At 39.0% G+C, this 22,547-nt stretch overlaps 3 protein-coding genes across 5 annotated transcripts in view; 1 reads left to right on the top strand and 2 right to left on the bottom strand.

Annotated features, from left to right (window-relative positions):
• The window catches only part of fastkd1 (FAST kinase domains 1), a 69,775-nt gene extending 65,100 nt beyond the window's left edge, over positions 1–4,675 (top strand). For all 3 annotated transcript variants that reach the window (XM_073047241.1, XM_073047242.1, XM_073047243.1), the window contains 2 exons: positions 2,146–2,260; positions 4,300–4,675. In XM_073047241.1, the coding sequence (XP_072903342.1) occupies positions 2,146–2,260; positions 4,300–4,383 (199 nt within the window). In that variant the 3' untranslated portion in view covers positions 4,384–4,675. The remainder of the gene's footprint in view (positions 1–2,145; positions 2,261–4,299) is intronic.
• On the bottom strand, positions 213–14,294 carry klhl41a (kelch-like family member 41a). Its single transcript, XM_073047244.1, has 6 exons — positions 13,065–14,294; positions 12,615–12,772; positions 10,962–11,069; positions 10,691–10,876; positions 8,414–8,560; positions 213–5,498 (listed from the first exon to the last, which is right to left on the bottom strand). Exons 1-6 carry the CDS (start codon positions 14,175–14,177, stop codon positions 5,387–5,389), a joined length of 1,824 nt encoding a protein of 607 aa, XP_072903345.1. The 5' UTR covers positions 14,178–14,294; the 3' UTR covers positions 213–5,386.
• A 7,802-nt stretch (positions 14,295–22,096) lies between these two features.
• Positions 22,097–22,547, bottom strand: part of bbs5 (Bardet-Biedl syndrome 5) — a 48,876-nt gene continuing 48,425 nt past the window's right edge. The window contains exon 12 of the mRNA XM_073047245.1: positions 22,097–22,437. Coding sequence (XP_072903346.1) covers positions 22,336–22,437 — 102 coding nt within the window. The 3' untranslated portion in view covers positions 22,097–22,335. The remainder of the gene's footprint in view (positions 22,438–22,547) is intronic.

Here is a 22,547-nt window from a genome sequence, read left to right as displayed (position 1 = left end):
TTTAAGTTCAAATGCTGAGGTTTTGCCCCATTGCCAAAATTGGGAGTAAGCATTATTAGCTCATACATTTAAAGCAGTTGACCATGATTAATTAAAATGTTGTATTGTGATTTTGGTACATGAATTATCCTTAAGTGTTTAAAATCTGTATTTTTAACCTTTGGTACCCATTAGATACTAAAGACAACAATAATACAATTGTTACATCAATATACATAATAAATTTTCTTTATTTAGTGGTATTTTCTTGTGATGACATGAAGTATAATAATTGATCATGCTAAGACAGTAAAATACTGTCACACTGCTACAAAATTCTTTAGTTGGTTAAATATCTTGTATTCCATTATTCAGACATCAGAACAAGTGAAACATGCTTTGTCCAGTTGGACACTTAACAATCTGTCTACAGTAAATTCCTCTCTGCTTTATCTCATTTGCTTCTCGAGATATCGGTTTAAATAGCAATTAACATGAAGAGACTAACATATCCAGTTTTATTTGTCTCTCTGGTCTTTCTTGGATGAATTACTGATCTATGTTGAGCTGGTTTGTTCTTTTTAAAAAAACCTATTACAACAATAATCTGTGAGGCACAGAGAGATCAGTATTTACTGACAAGTACCTTTTATTGTTAATGTGAATTCATACACTAAGTGCCTTGTGTGCACACCCGTTAAGTATCCCTGACTCTGCTGAATAGTCAAAGAATAGCAAAAGTGTTATCTGGGCAAAAGAGTCTATGCTGGCCAGGCATTTCTCATAGTCCTGATTTACTCTCCACGTGTTTCACGTAGGGTCGCTCACGCTTGTATCTGTGATGGTTATTCTTTGAAGTTACCACTGCCTGCACACTCAAAGCATCCACTTTTATATCCATTCCTTATCAATTCAAATAGTGCATTCCAGTGTCATTGGCCACAGGCCATGTGTCTGTCCTTTAACACTTTGTTATTGGCTCTGCTCCAAGCCAGCATCCATTTTTGTCCTCTTCCATCAGGTGACAGTTGATAATTTATGGCTGGCTATTCTCAATCAGCTACGAGCTCGAATCTCTCCAGACAGGCACCACCCCCAACACTCAAACCTGCAACCAAAGAACGTCTCACAAATACCTTCTGATTTGGAAATGATCTCCAGTCCAGCAGATTACCTGAAGTATCAGCGTGTCTTTAAAACATTGATCAAGGCCAGCACATCAGGCTAAATGGAGAACACAGTTTCTTCACAAAATAGCAGCCTCCATCCCCAAACACATGGCAAGAACAAAGACAATTATACTGTCTACTTCCACTGTTGTTTCATTTGAATTCACTGATTTTATAGAATGTAATTCTTTCTGGCCAACAGGTTTCCTTGCCTTTCAGGAACATCATTTTACAAGAACTGTTGGAAAGGGGTTGATTGTACTTCATGTTGGCATTCATTTCCTATTTTTGCTTCCATTTGACCTATAACCTGTATGATCCATACTTACATCCACTTTACTGGACAGCTTAAATGACATGAGTGAGAGGTTTTCTTTTGGTTTTACACAGAGTGGTATGTATCTTGAATGTGCTGCTGGTGGAAGTGGTAGAAACAGTTATGATAGCAATGTTTAAAAGGCATTTAGACACATGAGCAGTCTGGGAATAGAGGGATACAGACTATGTGCAGGCAGAAAGCATTAGTTTAAGTTGGCATCTGTTCAGCAGGGACATGGCTGGCCACAGAACCTGTTCCTATACTGTACTGTCCTTTGATCACTGTGTATGAATATTAGAAAACAAAATGCCTAAATGACACCTGCATTGTTGATATATTAATAAAGTAAAATTTAAACTGTCATTATTCTTGAACATTAGTTTCACTTGATTAAATCTGAAATCACTGAGTCCACATTCATGTCAAGATTTATTTAAATTTGGTTTTCCTTTTGTCGGGCCTTTCCTTGTTTGAAGGAAGTTAATTCACTTTTCAGCATATACACTTTATTAAGGCTTAATTATTGCTAATTTTTGAAGTTCTACCCATCCTATTTGAATAATGCATCTTGCCAGTTCTCATCAAGATTTTAATTCTATAAAAGATTGGGGGGGTAGTGCTGTAGGTTGTGTCATTCAATCTGCCTTCAAATTAATGTAGGAAATTTATTGCCTACAGAGTTCTCATAGACTTTCTCAATGCTAAAGCGTTCTGCAAAAACTCTCATCAAGTTAAGGGAGAAGCTGCTATGAAAAAGAGGCACTTGGAGATTCTGGGATACCATGTAGTGCAGGTAAGTATATGGTGTTGTTCTGAGAGCCTACAAAATCTGTGAGCATCAAAACTAGTAAATATCCTAAAGATGGAGAATTTAGATCGACACAATTTAAATCTATGTTCAAGCCTGAGTGTATCATTAACCTGAGACACTCTAGTTGCAATAAATATCAGGTATATATAACAAATAATATTTACTATCCCTTTGCCTAAACAGATGCCATCTGGCCCACTGAGATTCTCTGTGCTTTTCAATTAGTTGACTTCTTAAAAATCAGCAATTGTAATTTTGTTTTATTCTTTTGTACCCAATTAATGCCTAAATCACTCAGCAGGTTCCATAGCTACTGCCATTTAAGATTATCTACTTTTGTCAAGATATACAAAAGCTTTTTTTAGTAGCTTTGTGGAGACTGAAAATGAAGTTGTATTAGGGTAACTTAAGATTTGTTACACAATTTCAGGGTGTATGGAAGCATGAAGCAGAGGAAGAAACTGTTCCTCTGACTTTCTTACCTCCACCACCCAGCAATTTCTAATAGAAATATCTGGAAACCAAATATGCCCATCTAAATTTTGAGTGCATTGTGAAATCAGATGTATTTTCTTAAGACGTGAGAAAGATGTCCATTAGAGCATAAAACGTGGGAACAGATTTAGGTCATTTGGCCCAATAAGGTTTGCTCTGCCATTCCTTTAAGGCCAATTTATTACCCCTCTCAACCCATTCTCCTGCCTTTTCCCGATAACCTCTGCATCTTTACTAATCAAGAACCTATCAACCTCCACATCAAATATACCCAATGACTTGGCCTCCATAGCCACTTGTGACATTGAATTCCACAGATTCACCACACTCTGGCTAAAGAAACTCATCCTCATCTCTGTTCTGAAAGGATATCCTTAGATTCTGAGGCTGTGCCCTCTGGTCCTTGATTCCCACTATAGGAAACATCCTCTCCACATCCACTCTTATCTAGGCCTTTCAATATTTGATAGGCTTCAGTGAGATTCCCCACTCATTTTTCTAAACTTCAGTGAGTGTAGGCCCAGAGCCATCAAACACTCCTCATCTGTTAACCCTTTTATTTCTGATAATCATTCTCGTGAACCTCCTGTGGACCCTTTCCAATGCCAACACATCCTTTACTAAGTGGTAAATTGATCAAAAGGGCAGTATTGCCTGGTACAAAATAAAATTACACTGGGCCATATGGGATTTATAAAAATAATTGATTTTAAACTTGTTTATCTGGCAGTTTACAATAACCAGAAATAATCCTGGGAACCAGTAGAGGGAAAAATAAGACTTGGCTCTGAAACACTTTTGGGGGAAAATTGTGTGTAAAAACTCTATTTACTGCAAAGTAACAATTCTTGCAGAATTAATCATTTGTTTAACTTCCGTGGACCTTTCATTTGAGGTGTTCAGGTATAGCTGGTTATCTTATGATCTTTGAAACATTGTCTTAATTTATTAGTTGCATGTAACTCACCAAGACTTTCTCAATATACCTCTCAAGGCGGCTGCCTTTATCATCTATTAGAGCAGCAGTCACAATGAGTAGGGCTGCCACAATGTTAAACTCCCCTCTAAGTCACAGTATCCCAAGATTGGAAATATAATGCAATTTCTTCAGTCACTTTATCAAATTCCTGGAACTTTTTGTGTACAGTACTTGGAATATGTGACTGGATGGACAGCAACAAGGCAACCCATTACAGTACCAACTTCTCAAGAGCATTTAAGACTAGGCAATAAATACTGATCTTGTGAGCAGTTCCCACCTAGCACAAGTAAATAAAATTAATTATCATTACCAAAATAACAAGGATTTTAGGATATTTAAATTTATTGAATCATACATTGTCCTAGAGTAATACAGGGATAGCTGTTGCAGCAAGTAATGTTATCTGTAGGTCTATCTTTATATTTGAAAATGGCTCTACAGATAAATGAAGAAACAATGCAATCTTTGTTTGTTTTCCCACGCAATTTACTTTTACTGTATTTTCTTGTTAAATTTTAAAATCTTGCTTGTCTTGGCTTTACAGATACCTCATTTTGAATGGAATTCCATGGAATTGTCAACAAAGGATGCATGGATGGAATACCTTAAACAAAAGATATTTGCATAAGTATTTTAGCAAGCCAGGCAGCATATACGGAAAAAAGTATAGTTGACGTTTTGGGCTGAGACCCTTAATTTCTCGGTCGAAATGTCAACTATACTTTTTTCCATAGATGTTGCCTGACCTGCTGAGTTCCTCCAGCATTTTGTGTGTGTTGCTTGGATTTTCAGCATCTGCAGATTTTCTCTTGTTTGCTTAAGTATCTTATTCATGAATCAAGTTTTGAAAGCTGTTTTTGTTCCATGTACACACATGTAAGTCTACTATCATAATTATGTAAATAAATTATATTTTACCAGATCATGATTACTCATTTGTCAAAATATTGAAATATAATGTCAGATTTAAAAAATGTAAAGTTGAAACAAGGGTAATTTCTTAAATACAATCTTGAGTAAAAAGTAATCAATGATTTAGAAGTTAAGAATACTAAATATACAATCTCATTGGTGAAATTATCATAATTTCCATAAGTATACAGTTGTACTATTTATGGACAGAGTCTGCCTTAGGGAAAGAAACAATGCAATTCTCACGAGTTGGTCAGGAAGGGAAAGGCCAATTTTTTTTTTAAAGTGTGCTCAGGTTGCTTTATATCCAATAAGTAAATATTATGGAATTAATTCAGAAAATTTCAGTTAGTAAATGAAAAGTGCTGAGAGGGATACAATTTTAAGCAAAGCTTTAAGTTCCAGACTGACATTTATAAAATAAAATTGAGGAATTAAACTGATATAAACTGCTGGAAATGCAATTTACTTGCTGTATTTCAAAATTAACTTTAATTGTGTTCATCTTGTTTTGCAAATTCTTACCAGCGTATACATGTATATCCTCTTCAGCCTTTGACACTTTATAGCATCATGGTACAATCATTGACTCTATTTGGGCTTGTTTGAAATTTAAATATAAATTTTGTCTATATTTTTTGTAGATGTAGAGTAGAATTCCAGTTGGCACCATATACCAGTTGTTTTATTTAGCAGCAATATTAATACCAAGGAATTATTTATAATTTGGTAAGTCTGAACATATTGAGGCGTGCAGGAAGACAGGTGGCACCTGCACCATAATTAATTTCCTTCAGCATGCCACTCCATTCCTTCTTTTCATCTTCATACCTAAATAAAGGATACAAAAGCATTTTATTGTATGTTCAGAAGCGAAATTTAGTGAAGTATTTAACAGAATATGTGCTACATTTAGGCTGTTGCTTAATTGTACTCAATAAACATAAGTTATTAAATGTTAATATTTTTAATGGATTGATCAGGCATGCTAACAAGAAAAAGATTATTTAAATTGTTGACAATACTTTTCACAGGTAGCCATATGCCTTGTATATCTAAGTATAACACGGAAAAGATAGACTCACTGCACGATATCTGATGGGATCTGCCTTCACATCTTTCCCCTTCCCCCCACCCCCCACTACTCACCCACATGCATGCAGTTTTGTGACTTCAAGCTCAATTTTTCCTTTTTTGCCTCTCATGTACTTGCTTTTCCTCTCATTCCTATAAGTCTCTGATCACTCACTCTATTGTTCCAGTTTAAGATGGTGCTGGCAGTAAAAGAAACCAAAGAATTCAACTTTGAACTTTTCTTTATTCTTTCTCCCTTACTTTCTGAAACTGACTCCAGCTGACCTGCCTGGTTCATTCATCAAGAAAAAATAGACCATATCACATAGGAGCAGAATTAGGCCACTCAGCCCAACGAGTCTGCTCTACCTTATCATTATGGCTGATTTGTTCTTTTCCACTCCTTTCTCCTGCCTGCTCTGACTAACTAAGAACCTGATGGAGGTGTACAAGATAATGAGAGGCATTGATCATGTGGATAGTCAGAGGCTTTTCCCCAGGGCTGAAGTGGCTAGCAAGAAAGGGCATAGTTTAAAGGTGCTTGGAAATAGGTACAGAGGAGATGTCGGGTAATTTTTTTTTTATGCAGACAGTGCGTGAAACGGGCTGCCGGCAACGGTGGTGGAGGTGGAAACGATAGGGTCTTTTAAGAGACTCCTGGATGGCTGCATGGAGCTTAGAAAAATAGAGGGTTATGGGTAAAGCCTAGGTAGTTCTAAGGTAGAGACATGTTCGGCACAGCTTTGTGGGTCGAAAGGGCCTGTATTGTGCTGTATGTTTTCTATGTTTCTATCATCCTCTGTTTTGAATAAATTCAATGACTTGGCCTCCACAGCTGTCCATGACAATAAATTCTGCAGATTCATTACCCACTGGCTAAAAGAATTCATCCTCACCTCTGTTCTGAATGGATACCCTTCTATTCTGAGGTTGTGCCCTCCGGCCCTAGACTCACCCATTATAGGAAACATCCACTCAATGAGATTCCCCCTCATTATTCTAAACTCTAGTGAGTACAAGCCCAGAGCCATCAAATGCTCCTCATTAACCCTTTCATTCCGGAATCATTCTCGTGAACTTCCTCTGGACCGTCGCCAATGCCAGCACATCTTTTAGATAAGGGCCACTAAAGTGCTCACAATAGAGTTGGGGAAGATTTACTGGAACAAATCCATGTTTGATTTTCTTTGCTTGCCAGTTCTAGATATGGTAATCATATTCATTCTTTCCCACTTTTGTTTTAAAGTGTTGAATCAAAGGGTGCTGTACAGTAAGGGTTAGGACTCAAACTTTTTGTAATATTGACAATTGAAATAATGAAGTGCAAAAGCATCAAAGGCTGAAAGTAGATTTGGTGTATCAGAGGAATCCCAAAAGCATAATAAAAAGATTTTAAAAGATCTTTTAAAATATAGGCAAATATCAGTGTTGTGGATTAACATGAAATTGCAGATTTATTCATATTATTTTGATTGTAACAAGCCAACTTGTATTTTTATTCTTTTGCATTTACTCCCCTTCAATATGAAGAAACATTAAAACTGCCATCATTTATATTAAAAAAAGGAACATTGAGTAAATAAATAATGTTAATATAATCACAGGGTAAGGCATAACTAGATTATTATATTGTAATATATGGAATAGACAAGATGTTAACCATGTAGTCAATTGATTAGAGTTATGAAAAGGTTTATTTAATGCTTTGAATATTTTCTTTAAGGGTATTAGTAACTCGTTCATACATTTAAAATTATTGAAGTATAAGATACAGATCATAAAGATCAATTAAGTAAAGAGTGGTTGATTTATGGAATAGTTAGACAAGTGTCTAGAAATTCTAGTGCACCATATGCAGAGGGTGTTGTTAGCCCACTACATAAAACTTACGTTCTACCTTTCCCAAGACCAGTTTTGGGAACCAAACTAGGGGAAGTGTAGATCTGACACCAGCAGACTTTTCAGGGACCTGAGTGAGGTATATAAATTTATTAAGGTAATTGATAGTGAGAAAATTTTCCTCATGATACCAAAGGTGTGTGGAATCTGGAAAGCACTGCCTGAGAAGGTGGTGGCATTTGGCACGCTGACCTTCATTAGTCAGGGTATTAAATATAGCTGTTGGGGAGTTATGAAGCCATTATCTAATTCTGTACAGTATTGTCATCCTATTATAGGAAAGATGCTACTGAACTAGAAACAGTGCAGAAAACATTTACCAGTATGTTGCCTGGAATAGGGGGACTGAGTTACAAGGAGAGGTTGCATAGATTAGGACATGTTCTTTGGATGGAGGGGTGATCTGATAGACGCATATAAGATCATGAAGGGATAGTCAGGTTGAAGGTAAAATTACTAGAAACAAAGTCACTTATATTCTTTAGGCTTATTTCTAATCTTGATAACTTTTTGCTGAGAGTACAGATGCTAGAAGACAATTTTTTTCCTTTACCAGCATTTACTTTTTACTTAATGTTTCAAATAAATATATTTCGAGCACAGAAACTTCAGCACTAAATCTATATTCTGGACCAGGGGATCCTAACCTTTCTTATGCCATGGACCCCTACCATTAACCGAGGGGTGTGGACCCTAGGTTGGGAACCACTGCCCTAGACTAAACTTGACCAAATAAGTGCAAGTCCACCTGTCCTTCAAAAATATTGACTTACTTCCACACGTCAGTGAATTCTGAGGGTGCGTATTCTTTATTTTCCAGTTCAATCATAGCGAAACCTCCAATGGCATAAAGTGATCCAGCCATATTGATGACATTTATCGAGCTTCTCTCTTGTGGAAATTCTGGCACTTTCTCCCACCTGTGATAGTCAAATAAGAATATTTAACATTTCAATTGTAAATATGTAGATGAATATTATCATTTTCTACAGATAGTTATGTAGCTTTGTTTGGATTAATCGTAACAAAAATTCAGAATAAATATGCAACAGCCTTCATCTGCATAGTATTTATAATGTATTGTAGGTATCATGTCTAAGTAATCTACAATAAAATCATTGGCTTAAAGATTCTACACAAATTCCCATATTCAGAGTTACTGTACAATAGTAGTCTTACTGTGATATGTGGGATCACGGATGATCAGGCCTCTTACCTGACACTATCTTTCATCTTTTCACAATCTGACCTAGTATTTCATTTCCATTCTCTTCATTGGTGTTGCTTCATAATTCCAATCCTGGACTACTTTCCTTATGCTATCCTACTACTTACTTAATATTATTATTTTTAAAAATATCTTCAGGATAATTACCATCTTCAGAAAGATTCGAAGTTTCGGGCCAAGACCCTTTATCAGGACTGGAAAGGAAGGGGGAAGGAGAACAAGTTGATGGGTGATAGGTGAAACCAGATGAGGGGAAATTTAGGTAGGTGGGGGAGGGGCTCTGTAATGAGAAGTTGGGAGGTGATAGGTGGGAAAAATAAAGGGCTGGAGAACAAAGAACTCGATAGGAGAAGAGAGTAGACCATCAGAGAAAGGGAAGGAGGAGGAGCACCAGAAGGTGACTGGCAGATGAAGAGAAGGGGGGGGGGGGGTTAGTGGGGAGCCGGAACGAGAAAAGAGAGAAGGGGAGAAATTATAGGAATTTAGAGAAATCGATGTTTATGCCATCAGGTTGGGGGTTACCCGGACAATGGCAGTAGAAGAAGTCATGAACTGGTATGTTGGAATGGGAATGGGGTGTGGAATTAAAATGGTTGGCCATTACGCAATCCTGCCTGTTGCAGACAGAGGCGCTCATTGAAGCAGTCCGCCAGTTTACGTCGGGGAAAATTAATGTAGAGGAGGCTGCACCAGGAACACTGGATATAATAGATGACCCCAACAGACTCACAGGAAAAGTGTTGCCTCACCTGGAAGGATTATTTGGGGTTGTGAATGGTGGTGAGGGAGGAGGTAAGTGGAGAGGTGTAGCACAGGTGCCACTGGCAAAGGTAAGTGCCAGGAAGGAGATCAGTAGGGAGGGACAAATGGACAATTGTGTCATGGAGAGGGAATCCTGCAGAAAGTGAAAAGTGCGGGGCAGGGTAGGTAAAGATATGTTTTAGTGGTAGGATCCTGTTGAAAATGGTGTAAGTTATGGAGAATGATATGTTGGATGCAGAGGATCATTGGTTGGAAGGTACGAATAAAAGGAACTCTATCCCTGTTATGGTGGCGGTAAGATGGGGTGTCTGCCAAATAAAGAATCAGGTGAAGGCAGCATCAATGGTAGAAGAAGAGAAATCCCGTTCTTTGAAGGAAGATGACACCTCATACTCTGGAATGGAAAGCCTCATCCTGAGAACAGATTTGTTGGAGATAAAGGAACTGAGAAAAGGGAATGACCTATTTTACAAGTGATGGTGGGAAGAAGTATTGTCAAAATAGCTGTAAGTCAGTAGGTTTATAAAAAATATGAGTAGAGGGGTCTCAGAGATAGACCAAGTGAATTTAAGAGCCAAATAGAAGTTGGAGGCAAAGTGGATGAAACTGATGAGCTTAGCATGGGTGCATGAAGCAGCACCAGTGCAGTTAAAGTAATGCAGAAAGAGATGCATTACCAGCAAAGGCTTGAAACATGGACTGTTGCACATAGCTGATGAAAAGTCAGGCAGAGCTAGGGCCCATGCGGGTGCCCATGACAACACTGTGGGTTTGGAGAAAGAGGGATGAACTGAAAGAGAAATCGTTGAGTGTCAGAGAGAGGAGCGTAGTGGTGGAGGGGAACTGGTTAGATCTGTTCTGGAAACCATTTGATTATATTGAACAACACGTGTCAACCAGAATTTACGGACATCAATTTTAAAGCATCTTTCAGTAGGTTTTTTTTGTCCTCTTGGTCTTATATATCAATACCTAAATTCCCTTATAAGATCACTTCCCAGACATCTCCTTTGCTGACTAAACAGAAAAAAAAACTTAATTTCTATTGGATTTCACTCACTTATTATTCACGATGTCATACGCTTCTGCTGCAGCTGTCAAGCCTTCTTCGGTCACCCCTCCAACAACCCAGATTTTACTTTGGTGCACAGCAGCTCCAAACATAGCTCGTGCTTTGCTCATGGCTGCCAGCTCCCTCCACTCAGATTTCTTAGGGTTGTAGACAAATAATTTGTTGACACATTTACTGTGGATAAATTAGAGGTATTAAAATAATCAACAGCTCTGCTGCAGAAGGAATCCATTATACTGTCAATCTAAACAACACTTACGCATCATCAGTCTTCCCGCCAATAACATAAATTAATCCATTGTGTGAAACCACAGAGTGACCATAAATCTTCAGAGGAAATTTTTTGGATTCTGTCCATTTTAGATTGCTAAAAAAAAATAAAATTTGCATTAAAATAACATTCTCACTGTACCTGTTTTATCAGATTTAAATGTCATAACAGTCACTCAAAGCTGATTTACTTAAAAAGATAATTGTGGACTTCATGAAGGTGCAGGTTGACCACTCTCCACTGCGCACCAATGGCTCTGCACAAAGTTTCTTCGAGTGCACATAATGGATGATCTAACCTGGACCGACAGCATCTCCTCAGTAGACAAGAAAGACAGCAGTATCTACACTTTTTGAGAGATCGGGGTGGGCAAGGCTCCCCACCCCCATTCTAACAACTACCTACACGAGTACCATCGAGAGTTTGGCTGCATCATTGTGCGGTATGGAAGCTGCAGGGCATTGAATCTACAGCGGGGAATAAAAACCAAGAGGATCATGGGGTTTCCCTCCCCCTCCACCCGCACTCCTCCCTGCCATTTGTGACATTTACCGGGAACATTATATATGAAGTCCGTCCCACAAGTTATTTGACCAACTACTAACAGGGAGGAGGTACAGGAACATCAGGACGAAGACTTCCAGATTGGGTAAAAGCTTCTTCCCTCAGGCAGTGAGACTAATGAATAGCTTGCCACCACTGAGGTCTCATTACTATGACAATGAGCTGTTTAATGTTTACTGTTCACCTGCGCTGCACACAAAATGCACTTAGAATTGTATTTTACTAACTTATTTTGTGGTAGTAGTTTGTTTTATGTGCTGTGTGTGATACTGTATATGCTTTGGGGGTGCACTGTGCTCCAGAGGAATGTTTTTGTTTGGTTATAGATATGTACAGTATAGCTACGTGACAATAAGCTTGAACTTGCAAAGTGATAGACAAAAAAACTTCCCAAAATTAGGAAAGATCAATCACAAGAGAACCCAGAATTCTATTTACTTTAGCATGAAGATGAAAGCCTGTGATATTAGCAGATTAAACATAAGCTCCATTTTGACTCCATGATTAAAAATTAGTCAAATATACTTTGAATATCAGGGCCTAGGTTATTACCATTTCTCTTAGGATGGGTAAAACAAGGTGCTTGTTGATTTTGATATGGAATAGTGTAATAAAAACTGGAGAGAAAACACTTGAATTGTTTTTAAAACAATATTACTGGTCTCAATTTTACAAGTAGTTTTGTATACAGTTTTATCCAAATAAAAACTCTTTTCCTCAATGATAAATCTATCTTCCTTATCTTTGTCTCCAGCTAAATCTTGTTATTCCAAATAATAACAATATTTAAATGCTGCAGTCATTTCCAAACCAGAGTGAAATCCCTTTCCGGGTTTTACTACCGAAAGCAAGGTTGAAGTATTGCTGTTATGGAATGGGCCATGTCCTTACTGGTTCATATGGGATAGAATCAATGTAATCTATTTATATTAAACAAAATAATTATATTATTTAACATTTTAAGAAAATATGTTCTGCCAAATTAAAACAGTTTATAGCAATAGTTGGTATAAATCAAACCACACACAACTATAGGGAATTAAAACACCATACAAAATGGAAATAAGGTGGACTTACTTCATATCATAGCACATTACTGAATCCAGCGACTGTTCATTTTGGAGGTCTTTGCCACCAACCACATAAAGGAAATTCTCAGTTTCTCCTAACCCAAAGAGGCATCTGGGTGAAGGCAATGGTGGTAAACCATTCCATGCCCCAGCAATGCTGTCAAACTAATGAGAAACATTTAAACTTAATTTCTGAATAATTGGTGCAGCAGTTTACTTCAATAAATCACCATACTTTGGGCAAGATGTTTTACTAGTAATGATTTCTATTTCTAAACCTTTTTTTTAAAAGTAAATAAATTCACGTGTGTGTTTTTGTATTTTGGATTTTCAGAATAGTTCTGGAAACCATTAAATTTATAAACTTCCAGCAATATTTATTGAAAATATTATTTTAAATATACAAAAAAGTGAAAATCCTAAGTAATTTTAAAAATGGAATAGACTCAAAGCATACCTGGAAGAAATAGCAATGGCAAGGGTGTTCTTTAACTTCTTCATCCACGTACAGGCCACCAATAACAAAAATTTGGTTTCTTTTTGTAACCAGGCTAACATGATTTTTAGGAATCAAATTGCTTACTGCGGCCAGAAAGCATTCATTTAGATTTGGATCATATGCCACAGTCATTGTATCATTAATGAACATGATCATCTCCTTAACGAACATGCCATGCCTTGGAATGTCATTCAAGAAACCAGGGAGATCTTCGTCGCCATTTACTGCATCTCCAGCACTCTCTCCTTTCTTTGACATTTTGTCTCCTCCTTTAGCGGGCTCAGGCAGTTTCCCAGCAAATGCATCTTTAACCGTCTGAACTTTCTTCAGCAAATCTGGATTAGACTTAATAATATCATCCTTTTCTACACGGTCTTTGACATATTTCTCAGTCATAAGGCGAAAACGTATATAGTCAAATATTTCTCCAAAATGTTTGGCCCTGTCCTCTTTGTCAGTACGTACCCATCTCATTACAGCTTCAAACACAACCTCTTCCTTCTCCACATTTAAAGTGTCACTTGCAATGAGGCTGATCAGCTCATGAAGGGCAAGCTGCATAAAATCTTCCTCTTTAGAAATCTGTTCAAATCGGTCTGAGGCATATTCACGAGCAGAGATAGCGAGCCGAGGACAATCTAGGAGAAGTCCTAACCTGAAGATGGCTAGACAGTTGTCGACAGATAACCTTTCCTGAAGATAGGTGACACACAGCGTGAAGACAGAAGGGATCTGAAAGCGACTGGACACAGCGAAAACATTTTGCACATTTTCATCAGTCAGTTCTATCTCCGAAGTATACAGGTACTGGAGGATCATAGCCACAATAATTTCGTCAGCATCTTCCAGAACTACCTCATGTTTCTTCTCATTTTCTTCTGAAATGAAATACTCACGGAAGTATGGGCTGCAGGCTGCCAGGATAAGCCGATGACAAGGAAAGGACTTACTGCCAACCTTCAGTGAGCAATCAACAAATTTGTTCTCATCCAAAAGTTTTTTCAGTCCATCTTGAAGAAGAGTAGTTTGATAAAGACGTGATTCCTCTCTCATATCTCTGTGAAGATCCATTGTAACTGGATTTGGAGATGAAGAACACAGATGATGTTAACTGCAGTTGACTCCAGCTGAAAAAGGCAGATCGCTGTAACGTGCTGAACTTGAAGAGCTTGTAATTTAACTCTTCCAGCTAATTATAGAAAGAAACTTCTGCATGTTGGAATTCAGGTTAACTGATGTGCAAAAAATATTTCACTTTGGCAGCTGTCGCAGACGGAAAGAAACAACTGTGATGAGCGAAGGGGTAAAATAGGACGTGGACAATCACCAAAGGAATGATTACTAAGGGCATTAAATTTAGAATGCTTATAATATTGAAGCAGCGTCACAGCCAGTGTGTAGCAGAGCCATGAATATCACACGTTGCAGAGTAATCCTACCAGCTTCTAGTGCTATCTCTCAAATTATGCCTCATCTATACAGCTGCTGCCAGCTACTCAAAAATGATTTGAGGGTTGTCAAGAGACTGCACGAGTTCTCAGGATTAACTTTAAAATACAAATTCTTGCACTTTAGCAATCTAATTGTGTCTGCCATGTTAGAAAGCAGTGGAATGAAATGCCATCTGTAACTTCTCATAACTATCTGTTTTCATCCTTATATCATCATAAATTACAGTAACTGGCTTACAAACATGCTTTCCAATCATTAACCCATGTATTTAAAATCTGACAATTAACTTGTTCAAATCAGACTGAGGCGTATTCATGAGTATGATAGCAAATCGAGGACAATCCAGGAGAAGCCCTAACCTGAAGATAGCTAAATAGTTGTTGACAGATAACTTTTCCTGGAGATAGGTGAGACACAATTTTGAAGATGGAGGGAATCTTTCCTTACTTTCAGCTGTTGAACAGCTGAAAGTAGTGGTCATCTCAGCTCCTGCCTATTTTAGGTTAGAAAGTACATCAGTTATATTCATTACTAAACTTAAAATTTATCTCATTATCCTTCTATCTTAATAAAAAAGTGACTCATTTTCTACAGCTCAAGTGTTCTTATATCCTTAACATGATGCAATTTTATAATGTAGCAACTACTTTGTATGTATGTAAATACTTTATAAATAATTTAACTGCTAAGCATGTTGTTGGAAAACTGTGCTGTTAAATTTACACAATCAAGACAAACAATCATTTTAATTCTTCCAACTTGGTGGTTAGAAATGAAGGACGTCTTGTCTGGATCTTTGTTGGCCCCCATACTATATAAACTGATGAACTTTCTGAAGATATTCTTTCTGAGAAGATTTACATCCTGCAATGTACTGCCTTTCAGCTGCTCCATTTAGATCCACAAATTATCCCCAAGCCATCCTCGGCTGTTCTCAGAAAACCTGATCCCCTTACCCATTTTTCACCAGTTGCCTCAGTCCTGTTTTTCACTTTGACACATTTCTGATCTAGCCTGACTCATCAAGGCAGTTTCCTTTTCACTTATTCTGTATTTGATGACTTTAGTCAGGATTATAGTCTGCAGCATAAGGCATCTATCTGAATCCCTGGTTTACATGCTGCCTATTTTCCCAATATGCCCATGTACTTTGTTTGATGCTGCCACAGAACAATGCTTCTCATCAACCATTCTGATGAAGGATGTGGAGCTGAAATGTTGGCTCCATTTCTCTTTCCACAGAAGCTGCCTGACTTGAGTATTTCCAGCATCTTCTGTTTTTCTCCTTCCCAGTACTTATTGTCCATTATACTTAGTCAATCTAAAGACTTTCTAACCAGTGCCTCCACCTGTAAATAAAAAGAAGATAGGTTTAGGTGGAGCGGCTATTGTGTGAGCAGGCCAGTGTTAGAGTGAGGAGTAGGGTCTTTGGCTCATCAGGGCTTCAGTGAGGAGAGGTATAGGCTGTAGATAGATTTTATCATTGTTTATTCTCTCTTTCTTTCTTTTTGCACATTTAGAGCAGTAGGGATGCTAGGCAAAATAGTGCAACGCTCCTCTTGTGGGATTTAGAAACGCAGCGAGACCTCCATTGTCCCTGACGACTACACCTGCAAGAAGTGCATCCTGCTGCAACTTCTAATGGATTGTGAACTGGAGGGGGTCTGATATCTTTGCAGGAAGGTTTGCTAGTGCTGCAGAGTTTGGGGTGGGGGGAGTTTAAACTAGAGTTGCAGGGGCATGAGAACCAGAGTGCCAGAACAGATAATGGAGTGGTTTTGGAGAAAGATGTTGTTAAGTCTACATACAAAATCAGAAATCAAAATGATGAACATGGTGGGACTAAAGTTCTGAGCTGAAACTAGTGTTCTTACTCCTGCAAAGAGTATTGCAGGAATGAGCTTAGGGCATGGATCAGCACATTCAATTATGAGATTGTAGCCATTAGTGAGATGTTTGCAAGAGGGGCAGGACTGACAGTTCAATGTTCCAGCGTTTCGTTGTTTAAACGTGATAGAACGAGAGGGATAAATGGTGGAGGGGGTAGCACTACAATTCAAGGAATATATCATGGTAGTGCACAGATAGGAAAGTCTGGAGAGCTCGTCTATTGAGGCTTTATGGGTAGAACTGAGCAATAAGAAAAATACGTCCACGTTAATGGGATATTATAGAACACCCAACAGTCCACAGGATTTAGAGGAGCAAAATTGTAGAGAGGTTGCAGATTGTTGCAAGAAATACAAGGTTGAGATAATAGGTGATTTTAACTTTCCACATATTAACTGGGACTCCCATACCGTAAAAGGCTAGATGAGAAAGAGTTTGACAAATATGTTCAGGAAAGTTTCCTTAATCAAAACATACAAGTTCCAGCTACAGGGAATGCAATACTATATCTCATTTTAGAGAATGAGAGAGCGCAGGTGACAGAAGTTTGTGTAGGGGAACACTTTGCATCTAGTGTTCATAATGCCATTAGCCTCAAGGTATTTATGGAAAAGGATAGGTCTGGTCCTTGGGTTGAGATACTAAATTGGAGAAAGACCAATTTTGATGGTATCAGAAAGGTTCTAGCAAGTGAAGATTGAAACAGACTGTTTTCTGGCAAAGTAGTACTTGTTAAGTGGAGATCTTTAAAACTGAAATTTTGAGAGTACAGAATTTGTTTGTTTCTCTCAAAATAAAAGGCAAGAGTAACAGGTTTAGGTTTTTGAGCGATATTGAGGCCCTGGTTAAGAAAAAGGAGGAGGTGCATAGCAGGTATAGGCAGGTAGGAACAAATGAGGTACTTGAGGAGTAAATAAATGCAAAATTACACTTAAGAAGGAAATCAAGGCAGCTAAAAGACTTGCAGTTGCTCTAGCAGACAAGGTGAAGGAGAACCCAAAGAGCTTCTAAAGATATATTAAGGGCAAAAGGTTTAGCAAGGGATAAAATTGGTCCTCTGGAAGATCAGAGTGGTAATCTATGCATGGAATTGCAAGAGATGGGGGAGACATTAAATGGATTTTTTGTATCTGTATTTACTCATGTACAATGTACTGTGTATGTAATCAAAATGGCTTCTTTGGTTTGCTAGAGTAGGAATGCTTTTATGTTTGATAAGTGTTTTCTCTCGCAGTTGTTTAGCTTTGGACTTGTTGATATGGGGATTGTATTCATTTGTTAACCAATGGGGAATGTTATTTTGTCTTGTGAGGCTGGGAGTTTGGGGGTTTCGCGGTCTTTTCAGGGGAGGCGGGAAGGAGACGCCGAGGAAGGTGGACGTGCGCTGCACTGCTTGGTCGACCACCGGGGTGGTCCTGGGTGCGAGGACGTGGAGGTCAGTGGAAAGTGACGAGGGGCCGAATGGTTCGATGGTTGAGCTCCAACGATGTGCACTAAATTGACTGAACTTTGATAAGTTGGCACCTTTTACTTTATTTTCTTTTCCTTCATATATACTGTATTGCATAGTACTCTTTTAGTTTTAGTAAAATCTTTAAAGTGTATTCCGTAACGGTATCTGGTGTGAGTTTGATATTGTGTGTGTACGCGCGGCATTAATTTGATTCTCACAGCACCTGCGTGTACGGCAGGTGGGGTGGTGAGAGGCTGGATCTCCTTTTCTCCTAGACATATACCAGCTTGTTGGGTAAGTGTTACACTCAGGAGGCTGACACAGTCTATAGAAGTGAGGCAAAGCAGCTGCGAGGTCATGGACCTTATACATGTATCCTAATTTTTGTCTTGAGGAAAATTAGGGTGGTTAATTCCACAGGGCATGGTAACATGTTCCCTCGGATTGTGCAGAAATCGCAGGGCCCCAGCAAGATATTTAAAATACCCTTAGCCACAGGTGAGGTGCGGGAGGATTGGAGGATAGCTAATGATGTTCTATTGTTTAAGAAAGGCTCTAAAAATAAACCAGGAAATTATAGGCCATGAGCCAGACATCAGTAGCGGGAAAGTTATTAGAACAGGTATATATGTAGTTGGATAAACAAAGACTGATTAGTCAGCATGGCTTTCAGCATGATAGGTCGTGTCTAACAAATTTTACAGAATTTTTCGAGCAAGTTACTAGGAAAGTTGAAGGCAGCAAAGCAGTGGATCTTGACTACATGGACTTTCATAAGGCCTTTAACAAGGTCTCACATAGGAGGTTAGTCAAGAAGTTTTGTCACTTGGCATTCAAAATAAGGTAGTAAATTGCTTTGGATACTGCCTTCAAGGGAAAAGACAGAGAGTGGTAATAGTTGGTTGCCTCTCTGACTGGAGGCCTGTGACTAGGGTACAGTGCAGGGATTGGTGCTGGTTCCATTGTTGTTAGTCATCTTTATCAAAGATCTGGATGATAATGTGATTGATTGGATTAGCAAATTTGTGGATGACATCAAGAATGGGGGTGTAGTGAACAAGGAAGACTATCAAAGCTTGCAGTGATATCTGGACCAGCTGGAAAAATGCGCTGAAAAATGGCAGATGAAATTTAATAGAGACAAATGTGAGGTTTTGCACTTTGTGAGGACCAACCAGGGTAGGACTTATACTGTGAGCCGTAGGGTACTGAGGAGTGTGGTAGAACCAAAGGATATGGGAATACATATCGATAATTTCTTGAAAATGGCTACACAGATTAGATAGAGTTGTAAGGAAAGCTTTTGGCATATTGGGCTTCATAAATCAAAGTATTGAGTACAGGAGTTGGGATGTTAAGTTGAAGTTGCATAAGACATTGGTGAGGCCTATTTAGAGTATTTTGTGCAACTTTAGTTACCTTCCTACAGGAAAGATGTTAATAAGATTTAAAAAGTGCAGAGAAAATTTGCAAGGACATTGCTGCGAATTGAGTACCTGAATTATAGGGAAAGATTGAATAGGTTAGGACTTTACTCCCTAGAGTGTAGAGGGGAGATTTGACAGAGGTATCCAAAATTATGAAGCGTACAGATAGGGTAAATACAAGTAGGCTTTTTCCTACTGATGTTGGGTGAGAGTAGAACTAGAGTAGCAGGTTAAGGATGAAAGGTGAAATGCTTAAGGTGAACATATGGGGGACATCTTTACTCAGGATGGCAAGAGTGTGGAAAGAGACGCCAGTGCAAGTGTTGAATATAAGCTTGGGTCAACAGTTAATAGAAATTTGGATAGGTACTGTACATGGATGGGAGGGTTATGGTTCGAGTGCAGGTCAATGGGACTAAGCAGAATAACAGTTCAGCATGGACTAGATGAGCCGAAGGGCCTGTTTCTGTGCTGTGGAGTTCTAGAACTATGGCCACTTATACTTCAGTTATATGTCAGAACTCTCTGTATTCTTTTCTGAATCACATCTGTGCCATTGCTGATCTCACAACAATAAGGAGGGTCCTTCTCTGACTGTACAAAATTTTTGACCATTCTAGATTCACAAATGCTTCTCCAGTGGTCATAGTCAGTGGTGTATTTCTTCATCCCACCCCAACATCTCTCTGACTTATGACCAAGCAATGCTGGGCTTTCTGATATGATTCCCATAAAGACCAGTGAAGCATTTGATTAGAGGTAAAGCCTTTAAGCACACTATACAGGGGAAACATAATTTCAACAGCTTGTGGAATTAAGTGGTGATAAAAATTCCCCATGCCTAAAGATTCCTGTAAATTCTTAGTAGTGCAGTGCAGTGGGAAATCCATAATAGCGGCTACCTTTGATGGGAGGAGTTCTGCACCTTTTGCAGATATGTGATGGCCAGAAAAGTCAATGGTTGACAACCGAAATTGACATTTAGCAGGGTTAATTAATCAACCTGTGTTGGCTTAAGTGCTCAAAAAATGTGCGGAGATGAGATACGTGTTCGGATTGGGATGCACTGCTGACAAATATGTCATCCACGTAAACAAAAAGAAAATCTCAGTCTTTTAATTGAGTCCATTGGCCACTGGAAAGTCTGTGCTGCATTTTTCAGTCCAAGCAGCATGTACAGAAATTCAGAAAAGTCAAACAGGATCATCATAGCTGTTTTGGGAATGTGCCCTGAGTACACAGGTATCTGGTGGTAGCCCCTAACTAGATCGACTTTGGAAAAAATTAACCTTCCTGCTAAATATGCTGAAAAGTTTTGGATGTGTGGGACTGGTTAATGAATAGAGGAGGTGGCCTTGTTAAGGCATTGCCAATCACAATATGGCCAGCAACCACCACTGGACTTAGGAACCATATATAGGGGTGAAGCCCAGGGGCTATTTGACCGGTGTACAATTCTGAGTCTTTCTCTGTTGGCAAGCTCATGGTTGCCAGCTTTTCTGGATCCAGTCTACGTGCATGGGCACGGACTGGCAGACCAGTTGTGGGAATGTGGTACTCAACCCCACGTTTTGTGACTGTAGTGGAGAATGTAGGCTTGGTGAGGTCTGGGAATTTGCCCAGCAGTTGATTAAACTCACATGCGCTAGACAGAGTCACCGTGGGGAACTTAATGGGGAAGCAGGGTAATGATCTAAAGTGCTTGACATCCACAAGCCAGCAGTTCTTAAGATCAACAAACAGTTTTTGGACACACAGGAAAAATGCGCCAAGCAGAGGTGTAGCCGATTTAGCCAGGACAAAGTCCCATGTGTAACATGGCCCAGTGAAACAGAGTGTCACACATTGTGTTCCGTAAGTATGGATCCTGCTGCCGTTAGCGGCCTCCAGCGAGGTTTCATTGCTCTTTGCCTTCTCATCAATAGGCGATGCTGGCAGCACACCCACTTGAGCACCTGTGTCACACTGGAAGTGATGCTCTGAAAGGGCGCCCATAATGAACAGTAGACGACCCAGGTAGGTGGAACCCACAGTGATCACAGACCTCTTATGTCCCAATGTGCTGGCACTGTTGAAGCTGCAAGGTGGTCGGCACTTCCTAGCACTCGTACCAAAGTGAGTATGGTAAAAGCACAGGCCTAGCATCGTCTGTTTCGCAGCCACGTGTGTCCTTGCGTTGGGTGCCTTGCTGACCAGGCTTATTGAGGTCGAGAAAGGAGGAGGAATGATGCACCGCTGTCTGGCTGAGTGGAGACTATCGGCCATTTTAGCAAGCTCCCTGTCGTCCATCATGGGTGCATTAGAGAGGATAATGTAAACTTGATCAGGCATTTGCTGCATGAAGAGTTCTTTAAAAATAAAACAAGGATGATGATTTCCCAGGAGAGACAGCATATGGTCCATATCTCTGATGGCTTAGCATCACCAAGACAGGGTAAGAGTGACTGTTTGGCATGCTCAATCTCTTATAATCCATAATTCTGTAAAAGGTGAGTTTTCAGCGATCGGTATTTATCGTGTTCAGGTGGGTGTTCAAGCAGACTCACCACTCACAGTCGTGGAATTGCTGAGCGATGCTGCCACCTAGTAGAATTTGGTGTCATTTGCGGCGACTTCTTGCTGAGCAAATCTGTTTGTACAAACGAAGCAATGGCATTTTGCTTCCAAAAATCCAGCAGCTTCAAAGCAAAATGTTCAATAAGTCTGGAATTGTCCTAGAGCATCAGGGTCACCAATGTAGGTTTTCTCAAATAAAATGAAGTGAGGCATTTTACGTTTAATGAAACCCGTAACACATTTTATTGAACACCAAAACCTAAACACAAACATGCCTAAAATCTTTACGTAATATCATTACGTCAGGCCAGCCTCTTATAGTGAAATCCCAATTTAATATCGATGGTTGTAAATTATGTACATTTCTCCCAATTACGATATTATTTGAATTAATATCATTAAGTCTCAAGAGCGTTCTTAAAACAAATTAATACAAAAGTGAACCTGAAGTTCAACCCATTACTTCCCAAAGACCTTGCAGAGTGAAGCCATCTTTCAATTTCTCGATTGCCAGTCCCAGTTCCTCAGAATAAACTGGTTCACGATCTTCTTGCTTATTTATAGAAAATATACAGAAACATATAACTTAGTCTTTCAAAATGTAACTTTCAAACTCAAAAACAGTAACTTTCCCCAAACAATAAGGCTGACCAACACCTCCAC

The sequence above is a fragment of the Hemitrygon akajei genome, chromosome 5 (assembly GCF_048418815.1).
Source record: "Hemitrygon akajei chromosome 5, sHemAka1.3, whole genome shotgun sequence".
NCBI lineage: Eukaryota > Metazoa > Chordata > Chondrichthyes > Myliobatiformes > Dasyatidae > Hemitrygon > Hemitrygon akajei.
The sequence above is the reverse complement of the archived record's forward strand: the minus strand, read 5'-3'. Positions and strand labels throughout refer to the sequence as shown.